This window comes from Equus caballus, chromosome X, assembly GCF_041296265.1.
Source record: "Equus caballus isolate H_3958 breed thoroughbred chromosome X, TB-T2T, whole genome shotgun sequence".
Taxonomy (NCBI): domain Eukaryota; kingdom Metazoa; phylum Chordata; class Mammalia; order Perissodactyla; family Equidae; genus Equus; species Equus caballus.
This window is the reverse complement of record NC_091715.1, coordinates 74,980,043-74,992,563: the sequence shown is the minus strand read 5'-3', so window position 1 is coordinate 74,992,563 and position 12,521 is coordinate 74,980,043. Positions and strand designations below refer to the sequence as shown.

The following is a 12,521-nucleotide window of genomic DNA, read 5'->3' as shown; positions in this document are numbered from 1 at the left end:
GCAAGGGGAAGAGCCGCATGGAATGGGAAACCTGGAGACCCCAGAAGAGGAGGAGATTCGGAGAGAACACCAAGAAGGCCTGCAGGGGAAAGTGGGTAAATGCGAGTGTGGCTGGGCAGCACCCACACAGAAGCCAGAGCCCAGATCCCAGGCACTCTGCTGGCCTGACTGCAGGGCTCCTATCAGAGGTTGGCCCAGACTCCCCACAGGGAGAAGGCCCACACAGAATGCCAGGGTTCCTCTTCCAGAAAAGGATCTGAAATGCGGCAGTCCCCCAGCCCGCCTCAACCTCTCTGCCTGCCCAGTCCCCCCACCCCCAAGAGAGGACAGACCACAGAATATGAGAAGTCCTTTAATGTGAAACTGCTGTGAACTGGGGTGGGGAGAGGGCAAAAGAAGGGGCGGAAGCCCAGGCTGAGGGAGAACAGGAGGGAACCAGCTTGGCCGCAGCTCCAGGGCTCCAAAGGCACCAGCTGCTTCTCTTGTAGGAAGGTGCTGGGCTCAACCTGCAAAACAGAGTGGGGCCGGGGAAGAGGCTCAAGCCAGAGTCTGCCCCCACCCTCCGGAACAGCCCCGACTGTGGGAAGGGGTATGGTGTGTTTAACACTCACTTCAAAGGCTCTGGAACTTGTCAGCCAGGGACAGCACAGCGGCTGAAACAGAGAGAGGCATAAGCAGGCCCTCCACCCACAGGGATCTAGAAGCCCGTGCCCCTGTCCCTGGGGGGACTGCCTAACCCTGCTCCTGGAAACCCCTCCAGGCCCTATGCAAGCAGCCCCGGGCCGGACTCAGTCGCCCACCACCTGAATTCCGTGGGGAAATGTTTTCTAAATGAGAACCAAATGTGCCAGTGGGTCTCCAGCTTTGGGGCATATCAGGGCCATTCAGAACTTGTCAAATGAACACACAAGCAGGGGACAAGGCACACCAAACAGCAGTTATAGGGAAAACAAGGAGCCATCTCTGAACGTCTAAAGAGAAGGAGATCTCTAGGCCTTGTTCGCGTCAACAGTGTGCGCGTGCAGTGCAGACAACACTTTCCTATTTGCACAGGCGCTCGGCTGTACCTGACAGCATGCTCCAGGGCCAGGCCTGCTGGACTCTCCTCCCCACAGGAACGTTGGCTACTGTGAGGCCGCCTGCCCCTGCGGCCCAGCCCCACCCCAGGGCCCCGAGTCCTGCACTACGACACCGCAGGCGCTCCCGGGGCCCCTGCCCTGGCCCCTGCCTCAGCCAGAGGTTCCTCATACCAAGCTGCTCTTTAAGGTCGTCTACTTCTCTCTGTAGCTCGAGACACTAGGCCAGCAGACACCAGAGAAAGAGAAATGATTAGTATCAGCTGGCCTCCTCTCGCCTCAACCTCCCCTCTCCCCGGGCCCCTACCTCCAAAACCCCAGTGGCTAGACTGGCAGGGGCTCCTCGGGGAAAGGAGGTGCACTCCCTCTGTGGGGTACAGGATGGGGGAGGGAGGGCAACACGTATGTCAGTTGACCCTGTACACCGACCCCACCGTCTAGTTTGGGCCTGCATTTCTAGGAACCACAGAAACAATACCCGAGGACAGCCCTCTGCTCCAGGTGGTTGCTGCTGCCCTTCTGGTCTTGGAGGTCGGTCAAGTGGTTCCTGGTCACCTGAGTGGGAAGGAACAGGACGTCCAGCTTCCAAGGTTCCCAGGGAAGTGGCAAGTGAGGCAGCACCACCCTCTGATGGCATGGACTTGCCCCTCCTCTGCCCCGCAGCTCCCATCTTCTCTCAGGGCATGCCTCGCCTGTCCTGTTCCCCAGGGGCAGCCCCAGCACCACTGTGCTCCCCAGGACTGTGGCTCTGGGTTGGACTCTCCCAGAGCCGCAGCCACAGCCTGGACCCTGGAATGAGCCAGCGGCCCAAAAGAACTCAGCAGAAAAGGCTCTGTCCTGCTGAGAGTCTACATCCGGAGTCGCGGTTTGGGGCGCTGCTAAGGTATCACCGTTGCCGCACAAACCCCATGCAGAGCATGATGTGACTTAAGGCCAGCTCTGTGCGTGCCCCATCTCCTTGGAAGAAGCTGCCTGGGTAGGCAGGGAGGCCTGGGATCAAGGCTGAGCCCCCAGCAGAGCCAGAGCCAGAGCTTTGCCCTCTTGTCCCCTCTCCCCTCACTCATGGCTCACTCACCCAGAAGACTCACCAGAGGGTGCAGGCTCCCTAGGTACAGTATTTCCCTGGCTTGGGGCCAGGGACTGTGGGTTTCCTGGAACTTGGGGAGCAGCTCTGGTGTTGAGGTCACCACTGCTGCCTTCTTCACGATGCATGCATGGACTACATGGCTCTGGTCTGTGCGCTAGAGGCTAAAAAACCATTTCTCACCCATTTGGACTGGGAATTTGTGTGCGTGTGTGTGTGTGTATGTGTGTGTGTCTGTACCCACACGCGTTTAGAGGCTGCGGTGAGGCAGGGAACAGGCCAGGGAATTCAGAGGCTGATCTCATCAGTACTTTTGCCCTCAGTCAGCCCCAGGCCAGGAGGCAGAGCTGAGCTGGGGAGAACAGTGGGGCACTGAGAAAGCCCAGGTCTCCTGCAGAGAAGACTTGGGGAACAGCTAGGAAGTAAGATCAGATAGCCTGTGAGTCTGAACACTGAAGCTCTGCGGCCCAAACTTTTAAGGGGTCCCCGGATCCCAACCAGCTACCAGTCCTCCCTTCCATCCCAGCCCCTCTCTGGGGGAGGAGGCAGGAAACGGGCCAAGGGTCGAGAATGGTGGCCAGCACACACAAAGTGTTGGCTTCACGTTTCCCCTTCTAGAACGACCCCCCTCTGGCAAGCTAATGACCGAGGGTCCCCAGTGACCACCCCCGAGGGATGGGCACAGGGAGCATGGGTAAAGAAGCCCCTGATTGGGGTGGGGGGAGAGGCGGGGAGAGAGGAGGAGCGGGGTCTACTCACTTGGCCCTGTGGGGCTGGGTCGCTGTTTGGGTCAATATCTTCTTCCGCCACCTCCACCGGCTGGGACTCCATTGTCCTCCTGGCCACAGATTTCTCCCCAGTGCCGGGCTGCTTGGATTGCTTGGTTCCCGCAGGAGCCAAGGGATACTTCTTGCGCCTCACAAGCAGCGGGACACCACAGAGTGGCGGGAACGTGGCCGGGTCCGGGGGAGCTGCCGAGGCTCTCTGCCCCCAGGAAGGAAAGATTCTCCCCTGGGCAACCTGTGAGGCAGCCCCCAGGCATTTCTTCCCCAGGGCCGCCTTCTTCCAAGGAGTGGCCCGGGACAGGACACTGGCAGTGGCAGCGGTGTCAGCTGCCTGGTAGCTGGGCCTGTTCCCCATCTTGCGCCAGAATACACACTCTACTTTCTGGGAGGAAGAGAAGTCCATCTCTCCAACAGTCTGCCTTTCCGCAGCCAAGGTGGACGCTCGGGCAGCGGAGGACAGGAAAGAGCCCGGCACGTGGGGTAAATTCTCCCTGGTGGGAAAACTGAAGCGTCTGGGTGGGTCCCCAGGATCCTCGGGTCCACTGGTCTTGGCTTGGCCGCCTTCTTTGGGGTAAAAGCTCATTCTTGTCAGCTGTATCTCCCTGGCCTCGTCTGATGACTCTGGGTCGGAGGGCAGCTTGACTGGGCCTCCCGCCGAGGGCTGCCCACGACCCGCAGGGCCGCCCATCCTGCTCCTCCCGCCTCTTTCAGGGTTCCCCCAGGCCCGGCTTCCCTCAGGCCCACGGAAGTGGAGAGGGGCGGTGGAAGAGGGCTGCGACGCCACCCAGCTAGGGGCAGGAGCGCCTCGGAAACCGGCACCGGCCTCGGGGCCCGCCCACACGGTGGAGCCTCGGGCGGCACAGCTCTCAGGGTACCGGTATCTCCAGACGCCCCAAACGCCCCGCTCGGTCAGCTGCTGCACGATGTTTACCGCAGACCGCGGCGCCCGGCGGGACGCGGAGTCCACCGCGGCGCCCCTGTCGTCGGCCGGGAAGCTGGGTCCACCTTGGCGGCTCCGGAGCACCAGCCCTCCCGAGTCCATGACATGCCGCTCGGACTCCAAGCCCTCGGGCTCTAGGAACCCGCCCTCGCCCTCGCCGCTCCGCGGCGCCCCCAAAGCAGGACCTAGATCGGCTGTCCGCAGGGCTCTGGGTTCGGCCGAGCAGACGACCGCCCGCTCCCCGCCCTCCGGGTCGAAACCCGTACCCAAGACAGACTCCTCGTCGGGGGAGCTCATGTCGTGAGTCCCGGCGGCCCTCAGTCGCCTCGCGGGAGACTAACGTCCGAGGAGCGGCGGGACGGGCGGCGGCGCGCGTGCGCAGCGGCGAGGCCTTGGGGGCACGCCCGCCCTCTCGAAACGCCCCCTACGAGATCGCCTCAAACCACGCGCGGCCTGCGCGCGCCTTCGACGCCTGCGCCGCGCCCTTCGCGTGGGGCCGCCCCCGCCAACCAGCGCGCCCCTTGTGGGCCCGCCCCCCGAGGCCCTCCCCAATCGCGTCCAGGGCCTTGGAGGGCCTCCGAAGCCCCTCGCGGGCCGCCAGTGGGAAGCCCGTCCAGTGCCTGAATGCGGCCGTCGGGGCGCTCGTCCCGCCTCTTCCGAACAGGCCGCCTCCCCGGCACAGGCTACATTCCAGTGGCAGCCGCAGCTCTGAGCCCCGGTTTCCCGCGTAGGGAGTGGGGCAAGGCCGGCCCCGGGCCCAGGGGGGCGTGCGGTGGGGCTTGTGGGGGGACACGGCAGGTCCCTGGTGGGGCATGTGGCGCACAAGGGATGGGCCAGGCTCTAGTCCACAGGACGTATGACCCCGTAGGAGAATGGGCACAGGCAGCCCGCAGCCAGCCATCAGGGGTCGGGCGTACTGTTTCCGCCGTAAAGGGCCAGAGAGCAATGTTGTCTTTACGGCTGTTGGGTTTCTGTCGCAACTGCACGAGGATGATAGGTGATCAAATCGGCCTGTGGTTGTGTGCTCAGGCTGGTTTGGGGGCAGGTTGGGGTTTGCCCTCTGTCTCTTGGCCCCTGCCTCACTCAGAGTCAGTTCAAACGAGGGAATCCCAGTGCCCAGTGCTCGCCCGAAAGGATGCTCAGTATTGCTGGTCCTGGAGGTGAGAAATAAAACCACAAATCAGTTTTCCCACACCACGTTTGCAACCATCTAAGAGCTCCACCATTCCAAGGCGGGGGGAGGTCATGAGCAAACCCTTGCTTTTGACCACAGGTAGGGGGCCCAGGGTTTGGAAGGGGAGGCAGCAGCAGTGGCAGCGGTGGCAGCAGGGTAGGAGAGCCATTTGGGAGGGTGGTTTGGCAGCGTCCAGGAAAAGAAACTTCTTCCACATGTACTCGGTTGGTGCCTGGCACTCTTCTGAGCACTGTAGATAAATAGTCACACATCTTCAGGACAATCCTAGGATTCAAGTAGCCACTCTTACCATCCTCTTACAGAGGAGGAAACAGGCCCTGAGAGGTTCAGCCAGTGGCCCAAGGTCACTGGGCTTGTCGGGATTGGCAGCAAGATTCAAACCAGGCGGTCTGGCTCCAGAGTCCTTGCTTTTGGTATCAAACCTGAAGTGAGTTCACTCGCCCACTGCACAGCAAGCCAATCTCTGACACTAGGTGTAGTGGAACAAAGTAGGACTTTGTTACTGCACAGCACTGAGCAAGGAGAAAGGGCAACTAATGCTGAAATCCAAAACTCCTTGAAAAGCTAAAAGTAAGAGTTTTTATTTGGGGTTTTAGGTAGGGAAGGGGGAGTATATGACCTTGTTGGTCAGAGCTTTTCCACCAGCCTGTGTTTGGCCTTGAGACTACTTGCAGAGAGGAGGGAGCCGTGACCTTGCCGGTCAGCAGCTTTCCCACCAGCTTGTGGCTCCTTGTGGGGAGGAGATAGGGAATCCACGTGGTTGTACTTGGCATTTGTCTCCATGGTGGATAGTGGATTCTGGAGCCAGGAAGCCAGGGAGTAAGCAGGGAATGGGTGCTTTGGTTTTAACCGTGTATATGGTGGGTTTAATGATGGGAAACTGAGATCACAGCTGCTATCAATTCCCCCTATTTTATGTTCATCCCTCATTTTTGAGGGATTTGGGGCTGTGACCGATTTAGCTACTTCCTGCTGAATTGAGGCATAGGTTGTTTTATCTCATTGAACCAGTCTTTTAATAAGGTGATGTTGCAGGTACGCTCCCAAAATGAAGCCTGTATCATGTAAGTAAACAGGTATTTAACAAGAAGTTTTTCTAGAGAAACAAAAAGAGAAAAACAAGGTTAACGGTTGGAGCAATTGTAAATCAGTTCTTGAGCCCAGGAGGCAACCAATCAAGATTCCTAGAAGTCAGGGTTAACGCATCCTTTGCAGTTTGAAATGTCTCCCATGATGCCATTGGGCACTCAGGTAGCTTTTTGAGTGGCCTACACAGCAGTAGACATGAATCTCTCTTAAGTTTATATTAAGTCATCCAGCTTCTGTTTGCAAGGCTTCAGGAAAAAATGGCAGGTTTAGTTTTCAATGATTCCAAATGAAAATGATGGGAAAACACCTGAAAATGTTAGTTTGGAGGCTTTTAGCTAGATATTTCAGGAGATTAGAAGAATTCAGGATCCAGTCCAGTTAACAGATGTAACAAAACCCTCAAAAAAATTGACAGAACCAAAATCCAACATCTACAAATGTGTATTATAGTTTCTATTGAAACATAATCTTTCTCTCTAAAATCACCCTCATTTTTATAAAGATAACCAAATTAAGACTAACTGGTTTGCAAAATAAGTCTAGTTTTAATAAATTTGACATAATTATTTACGTAAGTACAGTAAGAATAGTAATTGATTATATAGGCTCTTTCCAATCTGCTTTGCTGGAACCTTTTATGAAGATCTCAAGTTGAACTTCAAAGACCTCTCAAGACCAGGAAAGCCAAGCCAAGCACTTGTCATCAGATTCCACCTGCAGTACCTACAGATTTGGATGAATTCCTCTCTTCGTGAGGTTCCCTGAAATATTGAGGTTCCTTGCACCTGCCAGAGGGGGTGACATTCTTTACTTAACCTTACCAGGTTACTGGGAACCCATAAGCAAGGTACCAGACCAATATTTCCAAATGGCTTTATTCCAGAAAATCAACCTTTATTCCTCAGAAGCTGTCTTGTCGTATCTGAGCCTGTATGTTTCTCTCAAATATGACATTCCAGTGAAAGCCTTGGTAATATAACCAGTGTTTCCAATTGTGTCCCGTAATAAGAAGAACTGAGTCTTATTGAATTTATGCAAATAACCATATTGCCATGGAAATAAGAACATTTAGTCATCAAGAGTTTCCAAATTCTGGAGGTATTAGATAGGGAGAAAAAGATAAATGTTTCAATTTTGTTTACAAATGTACAATTCCTTCAAATTGCTATGTCATAGTTAGCATAAGAGAAAAGAAGAAAAGATTTTCTTAAATCTGAGAAAACAAAACACAGAACGTTTAAAAATCAGTAATATTTTAAACATGAAGTCATAAAATTATAATCATCCTCATGAGTTCATTAAGTTCTGTGTAATTAGTTCTTGAACTTGTCAGCAGTCGTATAAGTTCATCAGATTTTCTGTTACAGTTCTGTTAGAGATTTCCTACCCAGTTTAGTTTTACAATCTGAACATTTATCAGAAACCTGTATTCTAGAGTAAGCACCAGAGTCCTTTTCATGAACTTCTCTGAAGATAAAACATATTTGTAAAAACATCAGAGTAAAACAACTGTCTGTAAATAACAAAAGACTTAAAAATGGCAATTGACAAAGAAACTTGGCTATTTTTGATGACATATAACATTCCAAGACAACAACCAGAGTTATGGCTGACAATCAGGACACATCAGAATTTTAGTAATGTTATATATTTTTTCAATATTTATATCAATAACATTTACCCATGTAATATTATAGGTCCCCATGAAGCAAAGTTTAGTTATCCCTTTAACCATGGTGACAGTTAAAGAATTTTAGGCAAATGTGGAGAATCAAATAGTTGTAAGAAAATCCTTAGCATCTGTGATTAAGGACCCGACAAAAACAATATGGGAAGTTTATTTTGATAAAACATAAAATTCTTATCCTTCTCGTAGAATACTCAAAGAAAAAAAATCTCTTATAATTTTTTTTCAAGAGTAGACTAAAAGTTCAGGCAAATTATCTTTTTTAATAAAGAGAAGAAGCAGTTTTAATTTTGTACCAGTTTACTTTTGACATTAAAACTTATTTACTTAATTGGATTTACTTTAATCTTAGCCAACTTGACCAGGCATAAAACTCCTCAGGGTTTTGCCTTTATAAACATTTTGTCACTTACTTTTTACATTCAGATTTTGTCCCAGGTTTCCTTTGTTCCCTTCTAGTACTTTAGGACAAATTTATCTTTTTTTTTTAACCCAACAAGCAAAAATACTTTTAGTTTTATAACTTCTTACTGAAAATATATATTTTGCTTTCCTTGAATATAAAGATTTTTTCCTTATTAATTTTTAGTAGCTCTAATTACATATGTTAGAATCTTTAACCCTTACAAACCTTAATTTCTAAGTAAAAACCAAGTAAACAATTATAAATTTTTCTTTATATTAGCATTCTGTGGTTTGACAAATTTACAAATACTTTCTATAATTTTTAGAAACATATTACTTTATCTTACTACTTTAGTAAGAAAACACAGGGTGTGTTTATTAATAGACCCAAACACTTTTTAGTTTCTCTGTAATAAGAAGCCAAAAGTAGATAAACTTATACATGTTCAGCAATAATGTTTCAGTGTTCCATCATATCCTAAATGACCAAGGTACTCAACAGATTTTGTCATTTACCTTAACTTAGTAAAACTCTAAAGTTTTAAGTTACCAAAAAGGTTTTGGGAGCTGTTTTTTAAGTACACAGACCATAAAACATAATTATTGTACTCAAAAACTTCTACCCATTTTTATCTATTTAAATTATTTTTCCCAACAATTAGGCTTAGATTACTCACAAAACTTTGTGTGACATTAAAGCAGTTAGCCATTATCTTAAGTTGTTTTAAGTACATACATTATAATACATATTGTTATAAAGTTTTTCCAAAAATATTTATCCTTTTACATCTATTTAGTTTACCTGTTCTCAACAATTATATTTAGATCATCTATAAAAACCTCATGAGACATTAAACAAAATCAACTATTATACCAAGTTATTAGTTTTGCTGATAAATTTTGTAAAGAGATAACATGAGATCAATTGACCAGTAACCCAGGCTGTATGTCTGCATCATATCCAATGCTGGTAACTCTGAGGTTATGCCTATTTTAAATCAAATAAGCAAAGTTAAACAGGATTTTATTTACCAAAGATCATTATATATCATGGTAAATAACTTTGCCTTTTATAAATTTGTGTATATTAATCAAAGAGTATTCCATTATGAGAGATTTTGAATTCTCTCTTTTAAGTGTTCTTACAATATCAGGTAGGTGAAAGGTTCCCAGATGAGGTATAATGTTTATCCCCACAACATAATCTATAGTAAAATCAGACAAAAGAGATGTAATCATTTTACATAAAGCCCATTTGAATATACCAATTTTATATAACTTTATCTTAATTTTCCCAACTCTTATACTTTTAATTGTAACATATTAGAATTCCATTAACAAGTTTTGGTATTATAGTAGTAAGTAGAGGAAGCATTCCCAGTTAGACATAACATCTATTCCCAGAGAAAACATCCAGGCAAAGTTGACATAACGTCTTTATATAATATTCCTTAAACACTTTAATTTTTATAGTGTTATTAACCTGAGCAGCCTAATCATTGCCCCAAACAATTGTTGATCAGGTTTCTCACTGTGATTTTTGCCTCCTGACCTTTAAAATCTTTTTTCAAACTGTGCTGAATAGAACAGGTTTGTCTGATGTCCTTTAATACTGGAGGGCCAATTAGGGAGGTCCCTTTAGCCAATCCAACCTCAGGCAGTGTTTTAATAAAATCTTTGTTTTAACTTTATTTATGTCTGTTCTATTTATCCTATTTTACTTTTTAATAACTAGCTAAAGTTATTCATCCTGTTGGGATGAGTCCTGTGACTAGTCCCTTTCTGATTTCTCTTTGTTAACTTAATGCTTTCATAAGCATCTGTAAAACCACAAGAAGAAGCTGAGACCCCACGTTTGATTAAGTTTTTGAGACTAGTTATTGTACTTTTCTTTTAATTTGGTCTTTTTATAGGTACCAATAGAATAGCTGTTTATTGTGAGAGCTCTCTAAAAATTTTCTAATATAAGGATTCATTGTTTGGCTATTTTCTCTCCAGAGTTTAAAGAATATTGTGGCCATGCAGTGTTACAAAAGAAAATTATCCCTTTTAGACATTGGCTTATGACTATCATTAGACCATCTACTCAGAATGAGCCCCAGTGGACTCCGCTTGGGGACAGACAGCATGTTTCCCATTCCAATACACAGAGACAGACAAACACACAGATCCAGACACAGAAAATCCAGACACCAGTGAACTGATTCCCTGATTGAGGGTAAAAAGTGCTACAACTGTTCCCACTCTGAATGAGCTCCCAGATGGCCCCTCTGTGAATGGAAAGGACCCCAGGTGGCCACTCCATGAACAGAAAGGACCCAAGATGGCTCCTCCATGAATGGAAGAGACTCCAGAGGAGGGAAGGAAGTTCACAGATGTCCCCAAGGTGACTTACCCTATTTCAGAGTCTGTCAACTCACAAGAACAAAGAACAAACAAACAAACAAATCTGGAACATTTTTCCTTGCCACAAGAAAACGTGCCTAGGGTCAGTAGTGCCAGGCCAGATGGAAAATACTGGGGACAGTCCCTAGGGAAAATCACCTAGGCAGCTGCTGGACTGCTTCCCCAGAAATCCCAGTCAGCCTGGGGCCATGGAACCATGGGCAAGAGCCTCCTGGCTGGCTCGCCAGATTGTTAGCGCCTACAAACATAGGTTCTTTACCTGCCACACAAGAGGGGCCAAATAAAAACTGGAACGACAGGCTTATGGCAAGGAAAGGGTTTTTATTTTGGTTGATATCAGCCAGGAGATGAGAGTTAGCCCTCAAATATGTCTCATTTCATCACGTCTCCCCAAAAGAGGGGAGGCAAAGAGTTTTAGGTTTGTGAGGGATGTGGCTGTTTGTGGAAGGCGGGGGAAGTCAGTGGCCTTGCTGGTCAGAGCTTTCCCATCAGCCTGTGTTTGGCCTTGGGAAGCTATTTGCAGGGAGGAGGATGATAAGGAAATTTACAGGTGGGCGACCTTGGCTGTTTGTCCTTATAGTGCACGTGGTGGATTCTGGAGCCACGGAGCCAGGGAGTAAGCAGGGAAAGAGTGCTTTGGTTTTAACCCCACATATGCTGGGTTTAACGTAGGGGAACTGATATCAAGGCTGGCATCACTCCCAGAACTCAATGTTTGCCCTGAGGCCCCACTCCAGGCTGCTTGATCCAGGTAGGACCCAGGCCTGCCTATGCTGATTGGCATTTTATGGATGTATCAATTTGTTTACCAGTGTTCAGGAGATTAGGACCCCAGTCGTAATCTACCAGCCACAATTTTCAAAAGAATTTTTTTACAAAAATTATTTTTTCTTGTGATGAAGTCTTTTAAGATATACTCTCTTAACAACTTTCAGATATACAATACAGTATTATTAACTACATTCACCATGCTGTATATTACATCTCCATGACACGTATTTTAGGCTGGAAGTTTTTATCTTTTGACCACCTTCACCCATTTTTTCTACCACCCCCAAGGCAACCACAATCTGTTCTCTGTATCTATAAGCTTGTCCTTTTGTTGTTATTGTTTGTTATGTTTCTTAGATTCCATGCATAAGTGAGATCATATGGTATTAGTCTTACTCTGTCTGACTTATTTCACTTAGCATAATACCCTCCAGGCCCATCCCTGTTGTCACAAATGGCAAGATTTCATTCTTTTTACAGCTAAATAATGTTCCACTGTATATATATAGCACATCTTATTTATCTATTCTTTTGCTGATGTACACTTAGGTTGTTTCAATTCTTGACTATTGAAAATAATACTGTATGAACATGGGGGTGCATACATCTTTTCGAATTAGTATTTTTGTTTTCTTTGGATAAATATCCAGAAGAGTAATTGCTGGATCATATGGTAGTTCTATTTTTAATTTTTAGAAAAACCTCCATATTGTTTTCCACAGTGGTTGCACAAATTTACATCCCCATCAACAGTGCACAGGGTTCCCTTTTCCCCCACATCCACACCACCATTTATTTCTTGTCATTTTAATGATAGCCATTCTAACAGGTGTGAGGTGATATCTCATTTTGGTTTTGATTTGCATTTCCCTTACGATTACTGATATTGAGAATCTTTCCACTTGCCTGTTGGCCATCTGTATGTCTTCTTTGGAAAAATATCTGTTCAAGTCCTCTGCTCATTTTCTAATTGGACTTTTCTTTTTCTATTGAGTTGTATGAATTCCTCATATATTTTGCATATTAACCCCTTATCACATATTTTATTTGCATATATTTTCTCCCACTCAGTAGATGGCCTTT

General features: G+C 47.4%; 1 protein-coding gene across 1 annotated transcript; it reads right to left on the bottom strand.

The window, feature by feature from the left end:
- Positions 1-339: 339 nt before the first annotated feature.
- On the bottom strand, positions 340-5,636 carry LOC102149744 (uncharacterized protein CXorf49 homolog). Its single transcript, XM_023633825.2, has 6 exons — positions 2,920-5,636; positions 2,165-2,324; positions 1,555-1,631; positions 1,251-1,296; positions 612-653; positions 340-506 (listed from the first exon to the last, which is right to left on the bottom strand). Exons 1-5 carry the CDS (start codon positions 4,180-4,182, stop codon positions 613-615), a joined length of 1,587 nt encoding a protein of 528 aa, XP_023489593.1. The 5' UTR covers positions 4,183-5,636; the 3' UTR covers positions 340-506; position 612.
- Between the last annotated feature and the right edge of the window lie 6,885 nt (positions 5,637-12,521).